This window comes from Aedes albopictus, chromosome 1 (genome assembly GCF_035046485.1).
Source record: "Aedes albopictus strain Foshan chromosome 1, AalbF5, whole genome shotgun sequence".
NCBI lineage: Eukaryota > Metazoa > Arthropoda > Insecta > Diptera > Culicidae > Aedes > Aedes albopictus.
The window spans coordinates 105565209-105588178 of record NC_085136.1 but is presented as its reverse complement, the minus strand read 5'-3'; the positions used below and the strand labels follow the sequence as shown (position 1 = coordinate 105588178).

At 39.6% G+C, this 22970-nt stretch overlaps 1 protein-coding gene across 2 annotated transcripts in view; it reads left to right on the top strand.

The window, feature by feature from the left end:
* The window catches only part of LOC109397657 (uncharacterized), a 386176-nt gene that overhangs the window by 150206 nt on the left and 213000 nt on the right, over positions 1-22970 (top strand). For both annotated transcript variants that reach the window (XM_062845147.1, XM_029880381.2), the window contains one exon: positions 2655-3525. In XM_062845147.1, the coding sequence (XP_062701131.1) occupies positions 2655-3525 (871 nt within the window). The remainder of the gene's footprint in view (positions 1-2654; positions 3526-22970) is intronic.

Genomic DNA, 22970 nt, shown 5'->3' with positions numbered 1-22970 from the left:
TCTGAAACTACCTTAAATGCCTCCAGAATCCTCCTAAAACCAACAACGCACCTGAGGCACTTAAACACGCTGCTCTGCTAAAACCCCCTCGAACTCCATGTAACGCACCTGAGAACCTCCAAAAACCCCTGAAACGCCTGCCTAACGCCTCTAAATTCGGCTGAAAATGCTCTGAAACTTCCTGAAATGCCTCAAATATCCCCCTAAAACCCCGACAGACTCCATTTAACGCACCTGAGACGCTTTGAAACTTCCGAAAAGTCATCCGTAACACTTCCGTAATGCCTTTTCCGAGCCAAAAGTGCTCTTAAACTTCCTGAAATGCCTCCAAAATCCCCACGAATCTCCTCGGACCCCATGTAACGCTCCTAAGACGCTCAAAAACCACCGCAAACTCATATGTAAGGACTCCCGCCGAAAATGATCTGAAACTTCCTGAAATACCTCCAAAATCCCCCTAAAACCCCCTCGGACCCCATGTAACACACCTGAGATGCTCCGGAACCCCCGAAAACTCATTCGTAACGCTTTCATAACGCCTCTGAATCCTAGCGAAAATGCTTTGAAACTCTGAAACGCCTTTAAAGCCCCCTAAACATTGCGCCTGAGACGCTCCGTAACCCACGAAAACGCCTCCATAACGACTCCGTAACGCTTCTGAATTCCACCGAAAATGCTCAGAAACTTCTTGAAATGCCTCAAAGATCCCCCTAAAACCCCCTCGGGCGCATGTATTTTGAATCTCGTCAAAAATGCTCTGCAACTTCCTGAAATGCCTTCAAATTTCCCTTAAACACCCTCGGACTCCATGTAACGCACCTGAGACCCGCCAAAATCCCCGAAAACGCCTCCGTGAATCCCGCAAATCTCGCCTAAAATGCTCTAAAATCTCCTGAAATGCCTCCGAAACCACTTTAAGACCCACTCGGACCCCTTGTGACGCACGTGAATCCCTTGGAAACCCCCGAAAACGTACCTATAACTTCCGTAAAAAAAAAAACTGGCGAATGCCTCTTAAACTCTCTGCAATGCTTTCGAAAACACCCTCATACCCCAAAACCTCCCCTTGAGATTTTCTGGTACCCTGCTGAAACCCGTTGGGTCCCCCTGAAACGCTCTCCTTATAAACATCCCTGGCCGCCGTGGCAATAGTAACCGTGCATAAACTAGAAGTGCATTAAATAGGTTTTAGGTTGTAGTGTACCAGCGGAACGGGTCTTCTTATTTTAAGCTTATGACAAGTGAGCAAGAACGAAATCAAAATGTCACTATCGATAGTTGTTTACATCTTGAGATTTGTGCATTTGAGGTTCTGGTGCATTGTTGAACTGGGATTCAAAGACGTTTGTCCTTAAAGAAGCTCCCGGAGGGTTTCAGAGGGCTGCAAGAGGGTTCAAGGGCGTCCCAGGAGTGTTTCAGGGGATCCATGGGCGTTCCTGGATAATCAGGGTTGTTCCGTAAGATTTTAGAAGCGTTCCAGGTGTTTCAAAGGGGTTTCGGAAGGTTTCAGGTGCGTACCAAAAGTTTTAAAGTGGTTCCAGGAGAGGTTTCAAATTCTGGATGTTCCACGTGATTTCAGAAGCGTTCCAGGGGTTTTTGGGGAGTTTCAGGAGTATTTCAGGGGGTTTCAGGGGGCTTCATGATGCTTCAGGGGGTTGCATGAGCGTTACGGGATGACTCCAGGAGATTTTAGTGGCATTCTGAGGGTTTCAGGGGCGAACCTGGGGTTTTCAAAGGGTTCCCTGGGGTTTCAGGGGGTTGCAGGAGGGATATTCCTGTAAATTGCAGGAAGATTCAAGGGATTGCATGGGGCATTCCTGAGGATTTCAAAGGCGTTCCAAGGGTGCTCAAGGGGTTTATGAGCGTTCCAGATAATTTCAACGGTGTTCCAGCGGTTTTCAAGGGGTTTCAGAATAGTTCAAGAGGCTTCACGGGGTATTTCAGGCGGTTCTGGAAGGGTTCAGGGGCGTTCTAGGAGTCGCAGTTCTGAGAGTCGTTCCAGAGGATTTAAGGGGCGTCCTTTCAATCCAATGGGATTCTCTTCGGAATCCTCCTGAAATTATCTGAAAAGCCAGTTTTTATTTGTTTGTGAAACTTTTTTATTTATTGATGCTTTCACCCCTATTTTTCATTGCTAACTTTTAATATATTCATTTTTTTTTTCGGAAATATCTTTCTCTGTGTTGTTAATATCTAAGCCGTTCAAACTAATCATTTCGTTAGCAATAGTTATATGTCGAAAATGTATACTCTGTATTGCGGTTCTATGGCTTAGGACAAACAGTGGTTGCTTTACTTATTCCTCACACCTCTCAATACAAGTACCTATGCCAATTCAAAAAGCAATAACTCTGCGGTAAAGGTCTGAAATAGAAATGATCTAATAAACCCATCGACCTTGAATACTACAAACAAAAATTCAAATATGCATCTGCTATCGTACAATCACATCATCCTTAATGATTATGTCCGCTCCCAACAATGTCAAGTGGTTGAAAGTTCCCTTTTTGCAGACTATTACTGCTATTGACTCCCGGGAGACCCATCTCCAACAACGGCCACATCTTCATCCAAACCATATTCAAACCCAATAGACTAGTCCAATTCTAATGGTTTCCTTTTGTCGTTTCCTTCTCGTTTTCCCCACACAACAGGTCCTCCTCAAACTAGTCCAACGGCTAGCATCGCTCCAGAGCGGCAGCTCCAACTCCGACAGCTCTTCAAACAAGCCGAAAATCTTCCCCAAAGGCTGCAAGAAGAAAAAGAAGAATCCGGCAAAGTGTAGTGGGGTAGATTGCACCGACACCGAAACTGCCATTCAGAATCAGAACCTCGGTGGTGGTGTCTGTGGTGGTGGTGGTGTTGGTGACACGAAACGCCGCCCATCCGTCGGAAGTGAGGTGCCGGTAGACAAGAAGGCTCGTCCTACGACGACGGAAGAAGACGGTCCTCGGGATCTGAACCGGTACGGCGGCGGTGGCAGCTGTTCGACCGTTGCTGCTGGTTGTAACGAAGCCATTGTAGTAGACCAGCAGTGTTGGCCGAACCACCGGACCGAAAGTGGCAATTATCATGCTAAAATTGGCCTCCGGCAGCGGAAATTCGCCGGTGGTAACGTCGACGACGACGAGGAAGACGAAGTGTGCCGTGATTTTGACGCCGCCATCGCACTTGTAGAAGGCTACGGGAACGCTGCGGCTGTCCATCGGGCTAGTAGTGGATGTGGAAGTGAAGGCAGAGCCAATCTAGTTAGCAGTGGGAAAATTGATTGCATAAGCAAAGGGGCTGCCAGTAGCAGTAGTGATAGTGATCTGTTTGTGCAGCACCAGGGTTGCTGCGATGGCGGGTTAGTGAGTGGAGCGCCAGCTCAGCACCATCATGACGGTAATAATAATGTGAACTGCTCGACGTCGTCGCCGTCGTTCCTGGGCCAGCAACACCAAACCGAGGAAGCAATCATCATGGGAGCGAACGTTTCGCGCCATCACGAGAAAGGACTCACCGGTCGGCGGGCGCAATCAACTGGTACGTTCCGGTTTCTGCAGAATTTTCAAGTTTTGATCGAATTTTCGCCAGACGCACAATGGGATCCAACAGGACAAAAATCTAGAACATATGTTAATTTTTTTTTGAAATACTGGGTTAAATTGATTTTCAGAGCCTCCTCTAAACTAATTGGACTTGAACTAGTCTTAGACAATCAATATGCATTATGCACGTATAATGAAATTTATAACCATGTTATACGTATTTTTATGTATGTTTTAAAGTTACATCGTATTAGATGCAACAACAGGCGGGCCGGACAATAATAACGCTATATGACTTGAAGCAATGCTTTATGCGATTTACAGTGTGCACTATTGCGATATAATATAGCATCTTATGCGACTTAATAATATTCTCATATGTGTTTGGGAAACTATTTGTAGTTAAACAAGACGAAGCGTGATTTTTCGCACATTTTTCACTATGTACCCCAAAAAATTAAAGTACCAAGTAAAGTCGTATAATCATTGTAGTATGCAACTATGCGAATTCATTTGGAATTTTGCAAATCCGCTCGCACGCTTATGTGAATAAGTTAAGTTCAACACAATAAAATATCATTTATTACGATGTAAGCCCTATAATACCCAGTAAGAGCTGATTTGTATTCATATACGACTTCACCAGATACATCGCAATAATTTCAAAAAAATACATCATATGCGATGAATATTGTTCCTGTACCGTACATATATGCGATGATAACTTAAAGTTGTACTTTATACGATGTACTGCGTTTATTTTTATGCGAATTCTGCTTTGGAATTTATCAAAGGTTTTGAAATCCAATTCCTAACCCCGAGTAATCACGCTGTTGGATTTTGTACATCAACTTGAAAAAATCTTACTTTTTGTTCTCAGCATTAGCGTGGCGCTGACGGTAGATAAAATTCGGGAGTGTTCGGGGTCTTCAGTTAGCCTAGTGGTTAAGGCTATGGATCGCCAATCCGGAGACGGCGCGTTCGATTCCCGTTCAGGTCGGGAAAATTTTCTCGACTCCCTGGGCATAGTGTATCATTGTACTTGCCTCACAATATACAAATTCATGCAATGGCAAGCAAAGAAAGCCCTTCAATTAATAACTGTGGAAGTGCTCAAAGAACACTAAGTTGAAGTTAGGCAGGCAAAGTCCCAGTGGGACGTCGAGCCATAAAGAAGAAAGAAGAAGAAGGAGTGTTCGTGGCTGTCAATCTCCAACCTTGGTCACGGCCATTGTTCGCCAGATTTCTTCAATTCTTAAAAGGTGTTCCTTAGTATTTTATCAACATAAATTTCGAGATGAATTACCAAAACAAAAAATCTTCGGAAACTTCATGGGGGATTAGGAGAAGAATTTCTTTTGGAATTCCTGAAATTATCAACAGAGATTTCAACAAGATTCTCTGGAAAATGCTTCAGAAGGATTTCCATGCTTCAAAAGGATTTTCCGTATAAATTTCTGGAAAGATTTTTAGAAAAAATTCTAAGACATTTACATTAACATGTCTTGAAGAATTTCCGAAGATATTCCTAAAGAATTGTGAGGAAAAAATTCCATGGCAAATATCAAAAGATTTTGTAGAGAAATTTCTCAATGAAAAAACTGAAAAACAAATTTTAAGGAATTTTGGTATTTCTAGAATAGTTGCAAGAGAGACATCTACAAATGAATTTTTGAAGAATATTTATGAGAAATGCCATGTGGAATTTTTAAAGTAATCCCTGAACTAAGGCAGTTCCTAAGGAACTTCACAATAAACTTCCGATGACATTTCTGCAGAATCTTCTGGAAGACTTCTTAGTGGAATAACCTGGACTTTTTTTTTCGGAGAAATTCCTAAAAACATAATTGCAGATGAACTCCTGGCAGGAATCCATAAGATTTTTTCTGAAGAATTGCCGAAAAATTCTTAGAGAATTTTGCAAAATTATAAAAATTATTCTTCTAGGAACTTAGGAAAAAAAAATTGAAAGGAATTTCCATGGGAGCTCCAAAATGATTTACAGAAAAATTCTGTTGAATTATTCCAGGACCAATGTCCAAAGCATTTTCTGGAGAAATACCTGGAAAAATTTCTGGATAAACTCTTCAGTGACTTCCATAGGAATAGTATCAAGAATTTCTGGAGAAATTTTGGTATGATTTTAGAGAGTGAATTGTAGAGGAATTCATAAAAGTATATTCGCTGAGCATGGTTGAGGAATTTATTGATAATTTTGAATTTTAAACGGTAGAAAAATTCCAAGAAAAAATGTCGATGGAATCTTGGGAAAAAAATCGAACTTCTTTGTAAAATATCTTTTTTGACAAACTTCGGGAGGAATTTTAAAGGGATGACCAAAAAAAGGAATTGCAAAAATAACTATCATAAAGTATTTCAGGGCAAATTTCTATAGGATTTCCTGGAGAGATACTTGGAAGAATTTCTGGGTAAACTATTAGAGAGATTTCCATAGAAGTATATTCTAGAGGAATTCGTTTTAGTATTTCCGCAAAAAAAAAAACAATGAGGAATCTATAGAGAAACTTCAGTTGTTTCTGAAGCAAATTTTCTAGAGAAATAGTCGAAAAAAAACAGTCGATGAAATCCTGGAATAAAATCCAAAACACTTTTTATGAAATTCCCATAAAAATTGCGGGAGGATTTTTCGGAAAAATAACTGGTAGAATTTCCAGATCCTGGAAGGATTTCATATGACATTTTCTGAAGAATTCGTGGAAGATTTTGCGGAGAAATTTTCAATGGCATATCCAAAGAAGTATTTCTGGAAAAAATTTTAGACGATTTTTTTTAGAATTTCTTTAGAAACTCTAGGAGAAATTTTAAAATGAATTTTCTTGGACACTCAAAAAAAAAAGGATTAACAGAAAAACACTTATGGAAGATATCAAGAGAAATTTCTAATTTTTGGGAGCAATACCTGAAAGATTTTTTGGATAAACCCTTAGAGAGACTCCCATAGAAAATTTGGAAAGAATTTTTGGAGAAATTTCAGTATGATATCCGAGAGCATATTCTAGAGAAAAGCATTTCCGCAAAATCGTTCAGAAGTTTATATAGAAAATTCAAAGCAAGGATTTTCAAGAGATGTTTCCTAAAAAAATATCGAATCGAAATATCAAACAGATCCCGAAATCTGAAAGATCAGCTTCTGGAGGAAATTTTAGATAAATTTCGAGACGAATATTCATGCGAGCTCCAAAAAGGATGTACCGATAAATTCTTGAAAAATATCTCAGGATTAATTTCTATAGGATTTTCTAAAGAAATTTCTTGATAACTCGGATAAATTTCTGGATAAATAAAAATAAATAAATAACGATTTGCAAGAGTTTTTCTAGATAAATATGTTAAAGTATTATCACAGAAAATAGTTGCGGAATTTATGCATAAATTCCAAGAGAATATGTGGTGTGTTTTCTAGAGCCATTGGCGAAAAAAATCGAAAGAATCCTACAAAAAAAATGACTGAAGAAATTTACAGATCAACTTCTGGTAGTGTTTCATAAGATATTTTCTGAAGAATTTCCGAGAAATTCGAATATCATTTTGCAGTGTTTTTCTTAATGAAATATCCCAATGAGTCTCTGAAACATTGGTGAATAAATTTATGGAAGAATTTTCAAAATATTTTTAATAGAAACCACAGGAAAAAATTGAGATGAACATTTGTGGGAGCTCTGAAAAGGATTTTCAGACAAATTAGACGTAATACTTCAGTGCTAATGTTGGTAGGATTTTCTGGCGAAATAACTGGAGAAATTTCTGGAGAAATCATTAGAGATTAACATAAGAAAATTTGCAAGAATTTCTGGAGAAATTTCAATACGATTTCCAAGAGTTTATTGTAGAGGAATTCGTTACAGTATTTCCGCAGCAAATCGTTGAGGAGTTTATAAAAAAAAAATGCTAAAGAAGTTGTTGTTGATTTCCTAGAGAAATTACCGAAACAAAAGCCGATGGAATGCATGGGAAAAATACAAAAGACTTCTCAGAGAAATAACCATAAAAACTACAGGACAAATTTGTGGAGAAGCTACTGGTTAATTTCCAGATGATCTTTTGGGAGGACTCCAAACGAAATTTTCTGAAGAATGTCGTTGAAATTCGTGGAGTTTTTTGAAACTTAAAAAAATCGAGATGAACATACAGAAGCAATGTATACAGGATTTTCTGAGAACCTAGAAAATTTTCTGATACCTGGCGAAATGTCCGGAAAAAATCCAGTACAATTTCCAAGCGAATATTGAAATCATTGAAAAATTTAAAGAGAAAATTCAAAAGAATCTGTAAAGGATTTTCGGGAGAAATTCCGAATATAATGTCGAACAATCTTGAAGACATTTCCAAATGAATTTCTGAACAATTTTCAAAAAAAATTTTTGGGGTATTTGTGAAGTTTTTTCTTAAACATTTTGTGAAGGAGTTCTCTGGGCAGTTTTAGAAGAAAATTCAAGAAAAATTTCTGAAGCACTTTTCAAAGGATCATTAAGTTCAGTAATCGGTACAGCTTCCCAGATACTCTAGAAATTATTGGGAAAAAAAATCTGAAGCCTGTCTGTAAAATACCTGGGGAAAAATTCCGAAAAAGAAAGTCTGCGAGAATTCCCACAAAACTTTTGAAAGGATTTTCAGAGAGATTTTTGCAGCAGAGGATTTTCTTAATATTAAGGAATGCAAAAAAAAAAAATATTTGGAGGAATTTACGTAGGAATTTGTTAAGAAAAATTGAGTTAAAACCTCGAACAAATTTTCGGTTAAAAAAAATAAAGAGATTTCCGGAGAAAGTATTTTGAGCGATTCACAGAAGAATGGATCGTACAATTCCCCGACTATTTCTGAAGAATCTCAAGGGCAATGGAAGTTTTGCGATAAATAACCGGAAGAATTAGAATTTCCTAATGCATTTCTTAATTTATATCAAGAGAATTTCGTTGAGACATTTCTGAAAGCAATTCTTCGAGAGTTTTCTGAGTTAATGTCTCAAATAGTTACACAAATACAAACACAAATCTCCAGTTGAAATTCATTCATCGAAATTGAAAAAAAAAACCCAGATTGATCCACCTAGTGGTGATAGTGCCTTTCTCGTCGAATATGTACTCATGTTCTTTCCATCGACGTTAGCCAAAATGTTCCTGAATCCTGAGAACACTTTATTTAGAAAAGCAACATTTTTAACAAACCCATCATCAATTTGGGAAACTTATTGATGGTACATAATCCGATGTTATATTTAAAAGCAAAACAGAGCTAAACAATATCAGACCTCTCAGTTGACTACTTGACCACCTTAACCCTAGTCGTGCATTGGGGTCATTATGACCCCATTCCATGCACTACGGCAGCGGGTGAGCAACAGCTAATGCACGAATAAGGCTAACTTTATTCACAATCACAGATCACTTTTTGATTTTCGACAAAGTTTTTTTCAGCACACTTTAGGCTATATATTATTATCATTGGTAATACAATTCATGTAAAATTTGACCTCCTGACGAAAAAAAATGCAGAAAATGGAAATTTTACATTCAAATTTTAATCGTAATGAGCAGTAATTTTAGAAGCAAAAGGAGATTGAAGATTGAAAAAACTTTGGTGTTGATGCGATCAAACAATAATTTTTTATGAGATCGCTTTGGTCACAATTTTGTCCTCTTGGGAGCTGTCCATAAACCACGTGGTCATGAGGGGGGTTCGGCCAATGACCATTTTGTATGGGCAAATAAAAAAAATTGTATGGACTAATGACCACGCGGGGGGGTTGGGAGGTGGGGTTGAGAAGTCCCAAAAAAAATGACCACGTGGTTTATGGACAACCCCTTGCGTATATGAGGACTTTGCACATTTCTTCACTTATAATCTTACCCAACTGACCTTATAATCTTAACCCAACTTAGACATTTATTTCGTTCACATTTATAATTCCGCTATTTGATGTGCAGCTTGCATGGGTTTTGTTTAATTTTACGTTTGATCACTTCCGGCGGGACCTGGAACCGATTCCGGTTGTCTTAAATATGGTCGGAGACTATGTTCTTGTCAACTGTTCATCGGATTACCTAAAAAGCTGAATGCTAATGTGATCTGTTGTTATTTTCTTGCTAACCGTTCGGCAAATTTTTGAGGAAGACGCGATTTTATGTGTCGCATGCATGATTTTGGTCCACTTATATTTAATCACTTTCGATGGAACACCCACAACCGATTCCGAAATACTATAAAGAACTAGTTTTAGATGTGGCCTGAGACTATTTTCTTGTTGGTCGTTTATCAGATTATCAAAAACATCGCTATGGTTTGGTTCCCTTCAATATTTTACCACTTCCGGCGGGTTACTCGTCTCGTCACCAGTTTTGGAACACTACCGGTTCTCCAAAATATGGTCTGAGATTATTTACTGGCTAACCATTTATCATGTGATTGAATAAGTCATTGGTATGTCGCATGTATTGGTTCTCTTTTACATTTGACCATTTCTGGCGGGACACCCGGAATCCGTTCCGTATCGCACCGATATGGCTTGCGTCTATTTTCTTGCAACTGTTCACCATGTTACCTAAAAAGCCGTGATTTTAGGTACCTATCGCATGCATGGGTTTGGTTTCACTTCCGGCCCGGAACCGGTTGCGGATCACTACCGGTAGTCTCTAAAATAGTCTGGGCCTATTTGCTTGCTTACGTTTATTAGGTTATCAAAAAAGCCGCGCTGTGTCTCATGCATGGGTTTGGTTCAATTTTATGTTTAGCCTCTTTTGGAGGGAAACCCGGAACTATTTTCGGCACTACTGGCAGTCCCTAATGTGGTCTTAGCCTACTTCCTTGATAAGCGGTCATCAATTTGTCGGAAAAGCCGTGATTTGATGTGCCGCATGCATAAGTTTTGTTCACTTATATATACGGCCACTTCCGACGGGACAGCCGGAACCGGTTCCGAAGCACTACCGGTTCTATGGTTTGATACTATTTTCTTGCCAGCTTTCATTAGGTTATCAAAAAAACGCGCTTTGATATGTCGCATGCATGGTTTTGGTTTACTTTTATATTTGACCACTTCCGGCGGGGCATCCGGAACCGGTTCAGATATGGTCTGAGACTGTTTTATTGCTGATTGTTCATCAGTTTATCGAATTGTCGCAATGTGATGTATCGCATGCATGGATTTGATTCACTTTTATATCTGGCCACTCCCGGTGGGACATCCAGAACCGGTTCCGGAACACTACCGGTCCAGATATGGTCTGAGACTGTTTTCTTGCTAACTGTTCATCAGGTTATCAAAAATGCCGCAGTTTGATGTGTCGCATGCATGGGTTTGGATTACTTTTATATTTGGCCACTTCCAGCGGGACATCCGGAACCGGTTTTGGAACACTGCCAGTTCAGATATGGTCTGAGACTGTTTTCTTGCTAACTGTTCATCAGGTAATCAAAATTGCCGCGATTTGATATGTCGCATGCATATTTTTGGATTATTTTTATATTTGGCCACTTCCAGCGGGACATCCGGAATCGGTTCCGGAACACTAACGGTTCAGATATGGTCTGAGACTGTTTTCTTGCTAACTCTTTATCAGGTAATCGTAAATGCCGCAGTTTGATGTGTCGCATGTATGTGTCTCTTACATTTTTATGTATGACCCCTTCCAAGGGTACTGGTCCGGAACACCTAAATGGCCATAACTCCGGAACGGCTGGACCGATCCGAACCATTTTCAATAGGAAACAATGGGACCAGATTCCGCGTCGAATGAACCGTCGGTCATTAAAATCGGTAGAAGTTTACTGCCAAAAAGTGATGTGAGTTTTTTGTACACATACACACATACATACACACACACATACACACACACATACACACACACAGACATCACCTCAACTCGTCGAGCTGAGTTGATTGGTATATGTGACTCGACCCTCCGGGCCTTCTATCAAAAAGTCATTTTTGGAGTGAACATATAGCCTTTCCAGTACACTTAGTGTACGAGAAAGGCAAAAAGATTAAAGAATTTCAGAGGAAAATTTTGGCAGAATTTCCGGAACAATTCAGATAGCAATCGTGTAGGAAATTTTTGAATTTTCAAACTAATTCCTACAAAACTAATGTGGTGTTCTATCTTGGTGGAATTCGTGAAGAAGTTTATGGGAGAAGCTTGAAATTTCTCCAAGTATTTCGGTAACACTTCAAACAGAAATTTCCAGGGAATTGCCTGTACTAAATTCTGAAATTTCTTAACAAATTCCTGAAAAAAAAACCTGTGGGAGCTCCAGGAAGAATTCATTGAGGCGTGTTACTGAGGAACACTTCAACGAAGAAAATTTACTTCAATGCTGGTGGAATTTCGTGAACAAGTTTCAGGGAGAATTTCTGGAAGCGTTCCTAGAGAAATTCCAGAAGTGATTTTTGCTGTTGTTCTTTGAATAGTTCCTAGCAAAAAATGTTGAAAGATAGTTCAACGAGAAGTTGTTGGAGAAGCTTCCGAAAAAATAAATCTGAAGAGTGGAGAAATTCTTGAAGTATTTCTTTGAGTTTATCCTGAAAGAAATCACGGAAATCCCTGGTGATCCCTTCTCTATTAGTAAGTAATTCCTGGAGAAATTCCTGAAGTTATTTCTGTAGTAATTTCTGTGAGCATTCCTACTAGGAGTAATTCCTAGAGTATTTTCTGTAAATAATTCCAGATAAAAAATGCAAACAATTACTTGAGGACTTCCAGCAGTAAATTCTGGAAGAAAATCCTAGAGTTTTTTTCTCGAATATTTCTTAGATAAATTCCTGTTGTTATACCTGTAGGAATACATTTCTGGAATTTCTGGAAGAATTGCTTGGTGTAATTTATGGAGTACTTTCTGTAGTTAATTCCTGAATTATTTTTTTTCAGGAATTCCTGGAGAAAATTATAGGAAAACTGCTAGAGAAGTCTCTGGATAAATTCCTGTAGAAATTCCTGAAAAGAATTCTACAGTAATTCCTGGAGTAACTCATGAAGTTATTCCTTAACAAATTTCTAAAAGTATTTCGGGAAGAATTCCTGAAGTTCATCCTGCAAGAACTCCTGCAGCAACTCCTGGAAGAAATCTTAAATAATTCCTGAACGAATTCCTGAAGTAAATCCTGGATGAATTTCTCAAGTTATTCCTGTAGTAACAGGTGGAGGAATCCTTGAAGAAATTCCTGGTTGTTACCAGGAAATTCTGGGATAAGGACTAGAGGGATGCCTGGAGTAACTTCTGAAAGGATTTCTGGAGGCATTCTAGGAAGGATTCCTGGAGTAATTCCATGCAGGGTTCCTGGAAGAATTCTTCAAGAAATTTCTGGATGATTTATTGGAGTAGTTCCTATAGGAATTCCTGGAGTAGTTCCTGAAGGAATTCATGCAGTAATTCCTGGTCAAATTTCTCGAATTATTCCAGTAGTAATAGATGGAGGAATCCCTGAAGGATATCCTGGAGTAATTACTGGGGGAATTCGTGGAGCAATATCTTAAGAGATTTCTGGAGGCATTCCTGGAAGAATTCCTGCAGGAAATCCTGGAGAAAACTATGAAGATTTTTTGAAGGAATTTCTGGATGAATTTCTGTGTGAATTCCTGAAAAAAAATCCTGGAGTAATTTCCTAGAGGAATTCCTAGAGTAATAGCTGGACGAAATACGGACGTTATTTCTGAAGAAATTCCTGAAGTAAGTCCTGGAAGAATTCCTACAGCACCTCCTGGACGAATTCTTGGAGATATTCCTGCTGTAATTGCTAGAGAAATTTCTAAAAAAAATCTGGAAACATTCCTGAAAAAAAAAATGATGGCGTTTTTACGAGGAATTGCTGGAGCAATGCCTGGATGAGTTTTAAAAGGAATTTCTTGAGAAATCTCTGCAGGAATTCTTGTAGTAACTTCTAGAGGATACCCTAGAGTTATTTCTGGACCAATTTCTTGAAGAATTCCTGTACGAATTCCTGAAGTTATTTCAGGAAGGATTACTGTAGGGATTCTTAATGGAATTCCTCGGGGAATCTCTGATTTTCTGGAGTAATTTCTGGATGAAGTCCTGAAGTGGACTTCTGAAGAAATTTCAGAAGGAATTCCTGACGTTTTTTTTAGAAGCAGTTCCTGGAATTCATCCTAGAATTTTTTTTGGAATACTTCTCGAAAAAAATGCTGAAATCATTTCTGCAGGAATATCTGGAGGAACATCTTATTGATATACTTGAAGGAATTCCTGGAGGTAGTTCTGGAGGTAATCCTGCAGGAATTGTTGTACAATTCCTGAAGAAGTTCCTGAAGTAAATCCTGGAATTATTGCTGGAGGAGTTCCTGGAATTTATCCTAGACAAATTTTCGAGTAATTTCTGAAGTTATTTGTGTAGGAGTTCCTGAAGTATTTCCTGGAGGAAATCCTGGGGAAACTGCTGGAGGAATTTCTGGATAATATACTATAGGAATTCCTGAAACAATCTTGGAGTTATTCCTGGAAAAAAATTTGTAAAAAATCCAAGAGCAGCTCCTGAAGTAATTCCTGAGGAAATTAGGTTAGGTATCTTTATTAGAGAGATTTTCATCCCTGAGGAAATTTCTGGAGTTAATCCTGTAGATTTTTGGAGTAACTCCTGAGGCTATTTTTGGAGAAATTCCTGTAGAAATGCCAGGCGAAATTCCTGAAGGAATTCCTGAAGTTTTTTTTTGTAGGAGGAACTGCTGCAAGAGTTTCAGCAAAAATACCTTTAGAAATTCCTGGAGTTATTCTTGAAAGAATTCCTACAGTAATTCCTGGATAATTTCCTGAAGTTACTCCAGGAGAAATTCCTGGAGTCAATCCTTGACCATTTTTTGGAGTAATTCCTTAAGTTATTTCTGGAGGTAATCCTGCTAGAGGTCCTGAAGTAACTCCTGGAGTCATTCGTAAAGAAATTTCTAGAATTGATCTTAGACAATTTTTTGGAAGTTATTCCTGAAGGAATTATTTTATCAGCAATTCTTGAAGGAGTTTCTGAAATTCCTGAAGAAATTCCTGGTGTAACACGTGGGAAAATCTTGCAGTACCTGTTATACGAACTCTTGAAGTTATTCTTGTAATAATAGCTGGAGTACTTCCTGAAGAAATTGCTAAAGAAATACCTTGAGAAAACTCAGTGTTCCTGGAGTAATTTCTGAAGGAATTGCTCGAGTAGATTTCTGAAGAAATTCCAAGGAAACTGGTGGTGAAATGAATGGATGATTTTTTTTAGGAATTCCTGAGACTATTCCTGGCAGAATTCCCAGAGTAATTCCAGGACGATTTCGTGACGTTATTTCAAGCAATTTCTGGAATTTATCCTGGTCAATTTTTTGGAGTTACTCTCGAAGGAATTCCTGAAATTATTTCTGGATGAATTTCTGGATGAAATTCCTGGAGGTATTCCTTGGCAGGAATTTCTGGAGGTGATCCTGCAGGAATTGATGTAGAAAATCCTGGGGAAGTTCCTGGACTAACTCCTGCAAGGAATCCTAGAGAAAATTCTGAAATTGATTCGCAGCATTTTTTTTTTTAATAATTTCTGAAGGAAGTTCTGAAGTTTTTACTGGAGGAATTTCTGAAGTATTTTCTTGATGAAAGCCTGGAGAAACTACTGGAGGACTTTCTGGATAATCTACTGTAGCAATTCCTGACAACATCCTGGAGTAGTTCCTGTTGGAATTCCTAGAGTAATTCCTGGTTAAATTCCTGAAGTTATTTCAGGAGGAATTTCTTAATGATTCCTCAAGGAATTCCTGAAGGAGTTTCTGCAGAAAATCCAAGAAGAGCTCCTGGAGCTACTTATGGAGTTATTCCTTGAGAAATTTCTGGAGTTGATCCTGAAGGCTTTTTGGAGTGATTCCTGAAATTAGTCCTGAAGAAATTTCAAGATAAACACCTGGAGAAATTCTTGAAAGAATTCCTGAAGTTTTTTTATGGAGGAACTTTTGCAGGAGTTCCTGCAAAAAAAAACCTGGGATTACTCTTGGAAGAATTGCTACAGTAATTCCTGTTCAAATTCCAGCAGTTACTTCAGAAGAAATTCCTGGAATCAATCCTTGACATTTTTTTGAGTTACTCCTTAAGTTATTTCTGGAGGAATTCCTGGAGGTCATCATGCAAGAATTCCTGGAGTAACTCCTGGGGTACTTCCTGAAGGAATTCCTAGAATTAATCCTAGACATTTTATTGATGCAATTCTTGAAGGAATTTTTAAAATTATTTCAGGAGGAATTCCTGGAGAAATTCCAACAGTAATTCATGGGGGAATTCTTGCAGTACCTTTTATACGGGCTCTTGGAGTTATTCTTGTAGTAATTGCTGATGAATTTCTGAACAAATTTCTGGAAACATTTCTGACGGAAATCCTGGAATAATTCCTGAAGGACTTCCTGGAGTAATTCCTTGAGGAGTTTCTTTCAGTAGTTTTGTGGGTTTCGTGGCCGTGCGGTTGGGAGCGTACTGTGCGATATTGTATTGCAGAACAACATTATTTCTCTTCTCCTAACAAAAAAGCCCACTGTCCGACTTCGATTGCCGTGGCAAACCAAAAACTTGCCGATGGCGCCGTCCGTTCGGTTGTTGAATCACTCAGAAGAGTAAGTGGCAGCACCGGAACCGAATCGAATCCGCGCAATTTATTCGGGCTGCCAACACGCGGAAATAAATGATCTGAATAGAGGGAATGTTTTTTTTTTCTTTTGCTTTCCCATTCCTCCTCCGCCGAGAGGTTCACAAAAGTTTTTCAATTTCCACCAGCTTACGCACTTCTGGAATGGACTATGGAATGGAATGCCCACGTTCTTCGGCGGCGGTCTCAAATTGGACGCCGTCGTCGCCTATGGGATAGACGGACGGACTGTAGGTTAGTACTCATTTGAGATGCCTTATATTTCTTCGGGGCATCAGAGTGGGAAATTCAATTTTAAATCTGTTGAAAAATTGACGGTTTTCTTGATGATGTGCCAACGGGAAGACTTGAAATCACGGAGAGTGTAGCAAATTTGATTTCCTTGAAAATCCGCTTTAAAGTTATTCAGGGAGCTGATGTCGACATTTGGCTTTGTGGTTGACTGTTTTTCTGTCACAACAGACAAAAAATCATTTTTATATGTACAACTGAAAAAAACTTTTTAAGTTCTTTCGGAATATTCCCATGGATCCTATTATGGGTTTCAAAAGTTATGCTCTAAAATTTATACAATTATTTCTTCTTGGAATTTCTTTCCTAGTTGCTGTCGAACGTCTGCGAAAATTCTCGCAATATATCTTCAGAGAGTGTTCCTAAATTTTCTCAAAAAATCAGCTCAATTTTGTTCCACCACGTCACAATTTTGAGCTATACCTCAATGTTTACAGCAAAATATGCCATTTCGTGCTTATTTTAACCTAAAACAAAGAATATCTCTTTTAAAAATTTAAGAAAGTTCTTATAAAAAAATTCAAAGAAATTAGGTAGAACGAAAAAAACAACAATGCTCAACTATTCTCTTATTGCTACCTCAACAATATCCATCTTTGTTATCCACGACCTACCCAGGGAGAAATGCCAACACAAGACGCCGGCAAGCGGACACCACCTAAACGCTTCTCAACCGTGGAATGGTGACAAGCAAGAAGAGTTGCACACATGTTTCCGGCAGCAGAACACCCAGCCAATTACGGAACTTGAAACGACTTGTCATCAAGCTTCTTGTTGTTCCGAAACATAACGCCATCTTGTATAGCTACATAACCTACCTTACTCATGTCATCAGCATTACCATCATAATCTGCTGCAACCAGAACCTACCTAGCGAGAGAGGTATGATGGGCATAGTAAGCTCTTAACTGCCCACACTCCACGGGCTCCGACGCCCCGAGCGATCAAGCTCTGAATGTCGGGGGTGGTGTAATATCCTTTTATTTAACTTTCTTCTTTACATCCGTACAAAGGCATCACTTTTTTCCCTCTTTTCCACGTGGTGGTGGTGTCTCGGAAGAACGCAGTGCTGACTGGCTGCTAGTGGGTGGCCGTAGCCGTCAAGACGTGGAGACTTAATTTAATTAAAAACAACGTTTAACGAGCGGGAAAATTTATGATTATGAATACCGAAGCAGGACGATGTGTACCTACATGGAATGAGTTTTGCATCAAGACAAAAGGTGTCCGTTTGCAAGGAATTTATACATGTATGCTCTTACATACATGTTCGTTATTTGCTTTAATCGTTTAGTAGGTCCAAGGGTATAATGAGAAAGGAACTTTTATCAGTGTTGTACGAACGTGAAATACATGTGCCACAGGGCCTCTTTTGACATCCTGATTAGACAAAAGATAAGTGTGTGTTTGTAAATTCGCAGAAAGGATTGTACTTCTTTTAAAAATTGTTTATAAAGAACATAAGCGACCGTGTCTCACCATGGCCCTTCTATAGGAAAGCGAGTATTTTTATAATATAACTCTCGGGACTGCCTAAATAGAATGTATACCTAAATGGATTCAGTTCATTACCCAAATAGATTTGAAGATTGCTAAGAAGTTTAAGATGGGCGAGTGACCTGAAGATTTAAAGGGGGCCATGCGGGGTTTCAGAGGGATTTCATGGGATTTTCAGGAGGGGGATAGGTGTCAGAGGCGTTGCACCGGGGGGGGGGGCTTCTGGGGTGTTTTCGGGGATTCAAAGGGGTCTCAGTTGCGTTACATGGGATCCGATAGGGTTTTAAGGTGATTTCGAGTGCATTGCAGAAATCATCAGAGGATTTTTGGCGAGTTTCAGAGGCGTTACGAAGGCGTTTCCTGGGGTTTCTGAGGGTCTCAGATGCGTTACAGGGGATTTTAGGGGGATCTCGAAGGCATTTAAGAAAGCTCTAGAGGATAATGGCGAGTTTCAGAGGTGTTATTCTGGGGCCTCCAGTTAGCCTAGTGGTTAAGGCTATGGATCGCCAATCCGGAGACGGTGGGTTCGATTTCCGTTCCGGTCGGGAAAATTTTCTCGACTCCCTGGGCATAGTGTAGCATTGTACTTGCCTCACAATATACAAATTCATGCAATGGCAGGCAAAGGAAGCCCTTCAATTAATAACTGTGGAAGTGCTCAAAGAACACTAAGTTAAAGCGTGGCAGGCCAAGTCCCAGTAGAAGAAGAAGATTCTGGCGTTACGAAGGCATTTTTGGTGGTTTCTGAGCGTCTCAGGTGCGTTACATGGGGTCCAAGGGAGTTTTAGGGGGATTCCGAAGGCATTTGAGGCAGTTTCAGATGATTTTTGGCGAGTTTCAGAGGCATTACTCAGGCGCTACGTAGGCGTTTTGGGGGGGGGGGGTTCAGAGGATATCAGGTGCTACCTTAGATCTTAGTATCTTAGAGATTCTTAATCAAACATTGAACTTACCACGTGTCAGCACAAAGTTGCATGAGGTTGTGTAGGCATGGCTTTTATTCAGTCATTTAAGCACACAAGTGGTGCATGTAAATTCGATGGCTTTAAGCTCGAGAAAGTTCTTAGGAAACCGTAATCAGTTCCCAAACAATACCATCCCCCTCATTGCTCACGATCGCTCTCCTCAATGGATCTTCAGGTAGTCCATTTGGTTTTCTGTTTGATGGTCGGATGATCTCCAGGTGGCTTTATGGATAGATATCTTTGTAGGGGAAGAAGGTGTTTGGGCTACCATACCACGGGAGGCTGCAAAGCTTACGCATCGCTGGCCGTTATCATTCGATTCGGCGTGCAGGCTGTTTGGTCTCTTCCTACCTGCGCGTTCATGTCGCCGACAACGATTTTCACATCACGCGGCGAGCAGAACGTAGAACGCTTCTTTCTCGTCATCGGGTCTCCCTTCATGTGGACAGTGGACGTTGATGATGCTGTAGTTGAAGAAACGGCCTTTAACTCTCAACATGCACAAGGTGGCCCACGCTTATATGAAAAATAAAAATTTCAAAAAATGTCAAGTCTTACCTCCAAAATCAGTTGTTTTGGACTACCAGAAGCTACGTTCAAAATTTGAGCAAAATCAATTAAGCCTAAGGGGGCGCTCAAAACGCTTGAAGTTTGTATGGGAAAACTTGGCCAAATGTATGCAGAAATTGTAAGTTTTTGAATTTTGCCGTTGGGTGGCGCTGTAAGCGTTCAATAAATAAACCCTTTGGTATTATTGTAGGTGACTATATACCAAACAAGTTTGTCGAAGACCGCAAAGTGATCCAACATCTGTGAAAAAAAGTGAGGATAAACTTTATTGTTGTTTCCAATACATGTAAAGGAATAATATCAATAATGAAATCTCAATACTTTGCCTCACTTTGCCTAGGGTATAACTTTTTTCACAGCCGTCGGATCACTTCGCGGTCTTCGACAAAGTTGTTTTGCATATAGTCACCTACAATAATACCAAAGGGTTTATTTATTGAACGCTTACAGCGCCACCTAGCGGCAAAATTCGTAAACTTAAAATTTATGCATACATTTGGCCAAGTTTTCTCATATTAACTTCAAGCGTTTTGAGCGCCCCCTTAGGCTTAATTGATTTTGCTCAAATTTTGAACGTAGCTTCTGGGAGTCCAAAACAACTGATTTTGGAGGTAAGACTTTGAATTTTTCGAAATTTTTGTTTTTCATATAAGTGTGGGCCACCCTAATACACATCCTTGCGTTGATCGGCTGCCACCCGATCACACGTTGTCGCAACTAGCCCAACACTATAAATCCTGTTCCCAGTTCATTAGTGGTGCCACAGCTTTAGTAAAAAAAAATCTTGCAGCACGATGTTGAAGTTGTGGGGATGGAATTCCTCGTAGATTATCCCAAGTGACTTGCAAATCCTGCTTCAAGTTTCCAATCGTATAGTATTTTTTTCGTAGCGTGGATCTTCGCCGATTGTATCGAGTCGATTTTTCCCCTATGTTATTCGTAATGGGGATTTTGGGAACTACACCAACACTCTTGTCTCGCCGGTGGGCTAACTGACCAGTTCTGTTTAGCATCTAGCTACGCTGATGGGGCCTACCATAATGAATTTAGCTGGAAGTGATGCAGCATTCCTTACTCAGCCGCACGATACCAGAAAAGATGCTATTTGCGCCGCACCTCCTTGGTGAATAGACGCTCGTACGACCCGAGCTGAAGCCAGAAGGATAGCAGTGCTCAGGCTGCATTACCAACTATGCACACAACTCTTTGCTGGTGGTCTTTGTCATCGATTGACCTGTGGTAGGAACTTGTGAGGACCAGAGCTATGTATGTCGGACGCTCTACTTGTCGACTCATTACCCAGACAACAATTTGATGCTGTACAAACGTTTCTCCATTTATTTTAAATCAACCTTCATGTGATGTGAACAAAAGCTGAGCACAAGAGGTACAATCCTTTGTTCAGCTCCTAAACATTTAAATTTTGGTGATTTTATTCAACCTTTAGCTGATTTGAGGTCAATTGGAAGGCTGATTTAAGACTTATGCGCTTAATCAGTAATCAAATAAATTTATTATCAGAATTTATTTCCAGAACTTATTAAAAGAAGCGATGTTTGGAATGTATATATTAATCTGTGGAAAAACTGGGAATTGAACTCGGACCTCCTGATTTATAGTCCCTCACCTAAGCACCTACACCACACACACTTGTATACATATCCTCGAAAACAAGAGCAATACTTGTTGTGTCAGAATAGTCAAAAACATAAATTGAACTAAGTCTGTATTAATGCTGAAGAAGCAATGTGGACTTCACGAAAATATGCTTTGGATCAGCTGTCAAAAATTATTTGATTGAAGGTTGAACAACAGATTATTAATTCTGCATGTTGTTGGTGTATGTTTTAGAGGTGGTTACCCAGATGAATAATATTCTTTTCAACTTGATATTCAGCCATATATGCATTGCTGATCAAAAAGGCTAAACTAGTCATACTTAGTCAGTTGTCTTTGTGTTCAGCCATTGACACCATTAACTAGCTATTGTTCAGCTAATACTCTCACTGTTCAGCATTCATTGTTACTTGGGTATTGTTTAGCAGCTTGCTCTTCGGCAAAGTAATGTAAGCATTTTATTTACATGATCTCTACTCAGACATTGTCCGATCACATGGTGTTGTAGTGCAATCGAATTGATTTGAGAATAATCCAACCCAACCAAAAATACAATTTCGTTGATTTGATCTACTAATATGTTTATTTGTCCAAACTTTCTTTTGGATTTCGTCAAATTTGATCCATTTTTTTTTTTTTGAAGTCGTCCCCAATCGATCATAAATTGGAGTTAGTTTAATAGGGTATATGTACCTTACTTTGGCCTAATATGCAAACCGCTTTGACAATTTTGACCATAACTTGTGAATTAATTGCACTAAAAATGACATGTTTACCCTATTACGCACTCTAGACAATGCATGTTTCACCACTTGGAAGTAAACTAACGTAAATATTCAAGAACTTGCTTAATTATGTTGAAAATATTCGATGCGATGGCATGCAATGTTGGTCTATGGTACAAAAATTGGCCTATTAGTGGATACAACGTTGGACAATTGCTTTCCGAGCGCTTGAACCGCTCATTCTCTTATTTTTTTCAATATATTTGCTGATGTATTATAACTGTTTGTTCACTAATCTTACACATGTCGTTAGTTAAAAAAACATATTACGAAAATGGACATTTTTCAAACATCACGCTGGGGCGACCTCTAAACGTCATTTCTGAAAGTTGCCGTCATACAAAAGCTTGTTTCTAACACCCTTAGCTATCATTTGCAGGGTGAGCCCTCAAGCTTTTTGACTATGTGCAATTTTGGAACAGCCCTTGGAGTAGCCCTTGTTGAGAATATTATGTTTTGGCCAAACCTATGGGCTCTTAGTAGTTTCTTCCGGGATCCTTTCAGGGAATCCTTCTTCAGACAGAGATTTTTCCGGGGAGTTTTACAAATATGAAATGTAAAACGCATAAAAAAAGTAAACGGGTGTAAAACCGTGGATAGGCGTGTCACGAGCGTGTCAGTACTGTTTAAGGGGATCCAAGAAGCATTCCAGTGGTTTCCGTAAACGTTCTAGGAATTTTCAGGAGCATTCTATGAGATTTCTGGGGAGTTCAAGGGGGTTCATGGGTGTTCCAGAGGTTGTCAAAAGGTTTTCAGAAGTATTCCAGGAGGTTCCAGGGACGTCCCATGATGTTCCAGGGGTTTCTGCGCGTTTCAGGAGCGTTCTAGAGAGGTGATCAAGGGAGTTTCAAGGGGTTCCGGAGGCGTTTCAGAAGTGTTTCGGAGGTTTTTCAGAAGTTTCAACAGCGATTCAGGGGTCTTCAAGGGGTTTCAGGGCCGTTCCAGGGGGTTTCAAACTGTGGTTATAGAAGGTGTTATAGAAGGTTTCGCCGAGTTTTGGGGTTCGCCGGTGGCATTCAAGCTTCCAGGTGTTTCCAGAGGCATTTCAGGGGAGTACGGAGGGGTCTCAATGGTTTTCCTTTCTGGGGTGTTCCTC